Source organism: Piliocolobus tephrosceles, chromosome 12, assembly GCF_002776525.5.
Source record: "Piliocolobus tephrosceles isolate RC106 chromosome 12, ASM277652v3, whole genome shotgun sequence".
Lineage (NCBI taxonomy): Eukaryota > Metazoa > Chordata > Mammalia > Primates > Cercopithecidae > Piliocolobus > Piliocolobus tephrosceles.
In genome coordinates, this window is record NC_045445.1 from 16,908,533 (window position 1) to 16,915,182 (window position 6,650).

The following is a 6,650-nucleotide window of genomic DNA, read 5'->3' on the forward strand; positions in this document are numbered from 1 at the left end:
TTTTTTTTTTGGGGGGGGGGTTACTTACTCTCTAAGGTTGTTTACTGAATATTCAGGAATGTAAATGTGCACTCCCAGAGCCAGATTATAGAGGGGAAATCTGTGAAAAGTTTTCTATCAAAATAAGGAGTTTTCTTTACCGTAAATGACAAGGGTGGAGGACATGATTTTGAGAAATATGATGCTACACCCAAATTAGATGTAATGATCTACACGGGCAAAACTTTATATTCTCCTAATATTGGTTATCATAATTGTTTTTCATTTAATTGATATCTTCCCCTTTTAGGACACTCAGAGTACTTTCCTGTAAAATTTTATGGTGGAATAATTTCAAGTAACTAAGAAAAGATCAAACTGCTCTTTCTCTCTTAAGGAGATATTTAATACATTTAATTGAAAGGGAGGCAAGTTTTTGGTGGAATCTTGTACCCAACACAGGGCTCTACTTCCATTTAAAGTTAGGTTAGATTGAGGGTGGGGGAGGGAACTCATGGAGAAAGTGGTAAATTATGGAAGTTCATTGTACAGTTCAGAAGAAAAATATACTATTTAGACTTCACAATGGAACACACTTAGAGCCAGTCTTAGGAATATATACTTTCTGAGAACTTGCTGAGCATTTAAAATGGTCTCTGGTTTGAGGTGAAGGAAAAAACCTGAAATAGGAATCTGGTCCAGCACCCTCAATGTCAAGGTCAAGATCGGAATGTCTGGGTTGGGAGTGATAGACTGACCAGGTTACCTGCTCGTCACATGTGGAGTCATCCCAATCTCCGTTCATGGCATTCAGGCTTGGATATTGGTGGAAGAAAATGCAAAAGACCCCATTATTCTCCACTAACAAAAAATAGCCTCCAAAGCAATTTGCAATTAGAAACTGTCAATAATTGTCTGTTGACAAAGATCAGTAGATAACTTAAAATAGATTGCTTCAACTGCGTGAATTCACAGAATCAAAGTTTCTTTTAATCATCAGAAGTTCTATAAACATTTCAATTTCAGATTGATTTATTTGAACATGAAAAAAAATCAGGCACCAAATACAAAAATGTTATAACATAAATAAGATGTGCCAAGACTTTATTTCTTCAAAAAGAACAATAAACAAAATTCTAGAATTGAAAATGATAATATATAATACCAAATTGACTGCCACCAAAAACCTAGAGCATTGCCCCTTAAAGGAGGTACTTAAGCCTATTCAATACATTTCTAAATACTTTACAATTCCTTATCTCCACCTTTCTGTTATTCATGCAGAGATTGGGCTCAATAACAAACAGCACCCTAATAAAAAAGGTCTTAATACTCTACCCACTCCAGCCCCCCAAAATAGCAATCAATTTCTTTTCCATATAACCATTGTAAAAGAACCGTTTGTCCAAAAGAGTTGCTTCACTGAAGATTAAATGGATTGTTAACATTTCATCACAAAGCAAACAACCGTTTTTCATTGTTATTGATTTTAATGGAAACAATGCTCTTAACATCTTTGCCTACAAATCATGAACTTTAAAAATACATATTTTGCAATTTTTTTCCGTAGCATCATTTCAGAACTGCTGCAGTTATTACACCGCTATATAAATGTTATGGATAATTGCGATAATTATGAACTATATACAGCAAACAAATCAGCCTTTGCCTTCCAAAATTGTAGATGGACTATGGTTCTTTTAAGAAGCACTTTAACCATAAGTAAGCAATGCTCAACTGGCCTTACTCATCACCACTGTTTCAGACATAAGCTATCTTTTGAAAATATATAGATAGCTACTAGATAGATTGATAGGCAGATTAGATAAGTCATAGATACAAACATATATAGGTATATGGGTGATCTCTAGATAGAAAACACAGACATGCATCCTGCCACAATTTTCATTTTTATGTAAGGTAATAAAGAACTAAGGGACATAAAATTCATTAGGTTACCTTATGTTTATATATGTAGGGCAGGGATGATTAAATCCAGCTTCTCAGTCTTTGAAGTACAAGATTGAGATGTCATGGCCACTAACTGAATTGATCAGTAATATTTGATTTGCATGCCGAAAATCCAGGACAAACACATTTAAACTCGCAGTTAAACAACCATCTGAGATAGAGATAAAGAAAGGAGAGTCTTCCCAGATGGAAACTGACACTGTAAGGAATTTATACTGTAATAGAAAAATAATTTAACAATTAAAAAAGGGATCTGAGTGAGTTATAAATACCAACAAACAAGATTTAATTTGCTCACATCTTCTCTTTGTAGAAGAAGGCTGTTACAAAACAAGAGAAAGGAGTCAGTGGTTCCAAAATTGTAAATTGTGTTCTTCTTTCAAAACAATAAAATTTTAATGCTAAAGCAGTTATAATCAAAAGCTGTACAGAACTTGTTAGAAAACATTTATCCATAAATATTGTTCAGTTCCCGGCACTTGTAGCAATAATTAAATTACAAACGATAAATATGGCATCAATGGATATGTATTTACAAAAAAAAAGTTATTACAAAAGGCAACTGTATACTAAACGTCACAATCTGTGTAGAGTAACATCACATCCTCAGCCTGAAAAAAATACTGAACAACAGTTTCGACCCTATTAGACAAAAATACATTCACAAGTGTAATGCTTTGAGGAAAAGTTCAAGACATAACAGGACTTTGGCACGGTTTAAGACTGTGAGAGTTTAAACAATCACCACTAAGGCGAAAAAGAATTTCCATCAGTTTAACATCACCACCACCAACAAGCCTTCTATAACTTCCTCTCGAGAAACAGGACAAGTGTTAAAATGACTTGCAGGAGTTTAAGAATGGGGTGTGCAGACAGCAAGAGGAAGGGGAAGAAAAAGCAGTGTAAAGATTTTGTAAAAAATGCTTCAAATGCCAAAACATATTTTCTAATCCTGAGAAAAGGGCATGGCTACTTTTGGATCTTGCCCAAAACCTTCCTGGACAATTGCAATTAACAAGATGTAGCCCTATATATGGCCTCTTGCCTTAAAACTCCATTTCCATCTGATTGGTCTCAGTTTTCTTTTAAAAATGCATTTGGTCCATTCTATAGTTAACAGGGTTTGTGTTTGTCCTCAGACGTACCATTCGTTAAAATTAGGAGGAAGTCCAGGGTTGTGGCTGGTGCTAGTTTGAACTGCAGAAGGGGTTTTAGTGGTATCTTTACTGTTTGCAGAAGCTATAGCGGGTGGAGTGGAAGATTCATAGCCTGAACTGGCAGCAGGGGAGGAATCTGACCCTTGAGATTCATGAACCTAAAATTAACATGTATATATTATAATGAATATAATTCCAACTGGCAATGTGCAAGCAAAAACAAGAGCAGAATTCGAGCACTGTAACAACAAGACCGCCCAGTGACCCACTTAAAAGAAAAATGCTGCTTTAAAAAAAAAAAAAAAATCCATATTACCGATGTCTAGAAAACCCGGAGATGTTCGCTAAAAACCAGTTTTGCTCCGAAGACTGGTATTATGGAAAAGGAATAAAGCACTCCGTTTTGGTCATGCCACTTCAAAAATGCTTTCTCCACGGATGGAGTGGGGTAAGCAGTTACACTGTGAGGTCCTATAAAATACTAAATCCGGGCCCAGGTTTCATCAAGCCCGTTTCGGCTTGGGAAAGCAGGTACAGAGAAGATGGCACAGGGGCCCTGAGCGCTGCGAAGTCGCAGACAAATGTGTGGGAATCAGATCGCGCCCCTCGGCCCTATTGTTTTATCCGAAGCCAAAGAGCGAATGAACCACCCACCCCCGGGTTCGGCGCGGCTACTCTCGGTTCCCACCGCGGGCAGAGTCGGGAAGAGGCGGCCACGGCAGTCCCGCAAGCCTAGGCGAGCTCGGCTAGAGCTTCCCAGTAAACAACCGATTGTTCCCTCCGCTTCCTCCCCCTCCCAACTTTGCTCACTCCCGCCCCCACCCCGCCCGGTCCCCAAAATGGGTTCAAGGTGTCACTGCTGGAGCAAATCGGATTTAACGTGGAGGACAGAGGGTGGGCAGCGCGGGCGCTTCCGTTCCGCGGCCCGGCGTCGGGCCGAGTGTTTACAAACCGCCGACCGCTAATAAAGAGGTAATTACCTTCATGTGTTTGCGCAGGGAGCTCGGGTGCGTGTAGGACTTGTCGCACACTTTGCAGATATAGGGCTTGTCCGAGGTATGCACATGCATGTGCTTCTTACGGTCGCTGCTGTTGGCAAAGCGTCTGTCACAGCCTTCAAATTCACATTTGAAAGGTTTCTCACCTGCAAAAGGCAAAAACCCAAAGGGGGTAAAATACGGTCAGCGCCAGAGTTTCCCAGAGGCAAGCAGCAGGAGACTGAGCTCCCGGCGGTCTTCCCGGAGAGGAAGCGCCGACTGGGGGCTGCTGTTGAGAATCTATTTTCCCTGGAGAGAAATGAGGAGCGTAGGTTGAGCCCGCTAGGTTTGGGAGTGGTGGTCTGGGCGGGGGTGGGGCAGGGCCGGCCCAGAACCTCACCACGTCTTTGTTCTTGCAAGGAGGGAAAGCCCCTGGCTCCTCCGAAGTTTCTCCTAAGTTGTGTTTCCACCCCACCCGACCCAGGGCTCCCAATGCGCGGCCACGTTCCGCCACCACCTCGGCGATGTAACCGAGCCCGGCGGGACAATGGGCCCCGGACAGGACAATCCCGTTCAGCCTCTTTGTACCTTTTAATTTGCCTCTTTCAAATGCAGCGGTTTGGCTAAGCCCGGTATTAAAAAGCCTGGGTAGTCGTACTTAATGTTTGGGGGGGGGATATATATATATATATAAATATATATGTGTGTGTGTGTGTGTGTGTGTGTGTGTGTATATATATCCAGGGGGCTCCAGACAGTTTTACAAGATGTTATGAACAACCCACGAAACTGCTTTAGCTTTCCTCCCGGAGGACTGAATTGAACCTGGAACTCCAAATAAAAATAGTTTGACAAAAGTATCAGTCATTTAATTAGGAGATGTGCCAATCAAGTGTAAAAAGGAGCGGAAGTAACCGAAAGTTAGTTTTCATTAGCATTTCTATGGTTGCCTTCCACGAATGTGTGCCGAGAGCTAAGTCGCCTGTAAGCAATATGCTCTCAACACATTCGGAGTCCCTTCACCGTAACCCAGAAAGGGAGACAAAAAGAGGCGGCGCCAGTTTGTTCCTGGGCGCGAGAAGGTCCCAATTAGTTCCTGAGACCGCAGAGCAGTCTGCCCGGGAAGTTAGAACTCGGCAAAGGCGCCACGGGACAGGGAGGGCTAGGGGTGGAGGGTCACTGACAGCGCTTCTTTTTTCGAGCGGCCGTTGCGGGGCGTCGCCCCTTTGCCTGGCCGCCACCTCTCTCCCTCGCGCTGTTAAGTCCGCTGCGTGACGGGGTATCGCCAGTGGAACCCACGCCCGCCTGCTTTTTCCCTTACCTGTGTGGGTTCTCTTGTGGATCTTGAGGTTTTCAGAACGGGCAAAGATCTTCCCGCAGCCCGGGAAGGGGCATGGGAAGGGCTTCTCGCCCGTGTGCACTCGGATGTGGTTGACCAGTTTGTACTTCGCCTTGAAAGACTTGCCCTCCCGGGGGCAGTCTTCCCAGTAGCAGACGTGGTTGTTCTGCTCCGGGCCCCCCACATGCTCCATGGTGACATGTGTCACCAGCTCATGCATGGTGCTGAAGGTCCGGTCGCAGCTTTTCTTGGGCCGGCTCAGCTGAGCCTCCTCGATCCACTTGCACGACAGCTCCTGTTTGATGGGCTGCCGCATATAACGGAAGAAGGCGCCGGGCCCGTGGTGGGCCGCCACGTTCACGCCCATGTTCATGTTCATGGGGCTGTAGTTAGGAAACTGCGCTCCGGCCGTGTAGGGGTCCGTGCGCGGGCTGGCCACTGGGCGGTATGGGTCAGCACGGCCGAACAGCTCCCCACGCAGCCCCAGGTGGACCTGGTTGTTGTCCACGTGCCCTGTGGGCGACGGGTGCCCAGCGCCCTGCTCATGCAGCCCAGGGAAAAGCAAGTAGCCAGGGGGCTCGGGGATGCCAGGTGGAGCATGCAGGCTGCTAGCCGAACCGGCGAAGAGCCCGTGCTGCCCGCCACCCGAGGCCGCCTCACTGAGCCCGGAGCTGCGCTGGCGGAACAGAAAGTCGCGCGTTGAGTTGAAGGCGGCAGAGGCAGCGCCGCCGTAGCTGGGCACCTGGCTGGCGTGGTGATGATGGTGGTGGTGGTGGTGATGGTGGCCCAGGGCGTTGGCGTAGCCCGAACCCTGCGGCGTGAAAGCCGAGCTCTGGCCTGAAGATAGATCGTGCGCCGCGGCAGGGCTTAGCTTGAAGGCAGCGGCGGCGGCTGCGGCGGCGGCGTGGGTTGTGTCCCCGAAGGGATTCAGCCCCATGCCTGCCGGCTCACGGTTGGGCATCTCGTGGTGGCGCGGCGCGCCGAAGCTGCCCACTCCCAGCCCAGGGAACTGTGGGCCTCCGTCCAGGAGCATCGTCATGGGTGGGACGTTCTGGGCACAGGCGATCCGGCCGAAGTGAGAGAGGGTATCGGCGAAGGAGGAGATCTCCGAAGTGCCGTAGTCGGAAAGGGGTGGCGGCGGTTGGACACTGCCGGGAGACCCCCAAGGCGCTACCAGGGGCTGCAACTTTCCGTCACTGCGAGAGTCTCCTGCAGAGGGGTAGGAGG

The 6,650-nt window shown here is 46.4% G+C and overlaps 1 protein-coding gene across 2 annotated transcripts in view; it reads right to left on the reverse strand.

Moving 5' to 3' along the window:
* Positions 1-6,617, reverse strand: part of ZIC3 (Zic family member 3) — a 10,724-nt gene extending 4,107 nt beyond the window's left edge. Inside the window, exons 1-3 of one of the 2 annotated variants that reach the window (XM_023202568.2) lie at positions 5,406-6,617; positions 4,088-4,251; positions 2,302-3,265 (exon numbers count right to left, since the gene is read on the reverse strand). In XM_023202568.2, coding sequence (XP_023058336.1) covers positions 3,086-3,265; positions 4,088-4,251; positions 5,406-6,462 — 1,401 coding nt within the window. In that variant the 5' untranslated portion in view covers positions 6,463-6,617 and the 3' untranslated portion in view covers positions 2,302-3,085. Of the gene's footprint in view, positions 1-2,301; positions 3,266-4,087; positions 4,252-5,405 lie in introns of those variants that run through there. The other variant, XM_023202569.2, reaches the window with a different exon arrangement.
* Between the last annotated feature and the right edge of the window lie 33 nt (positions 6,618-6,650).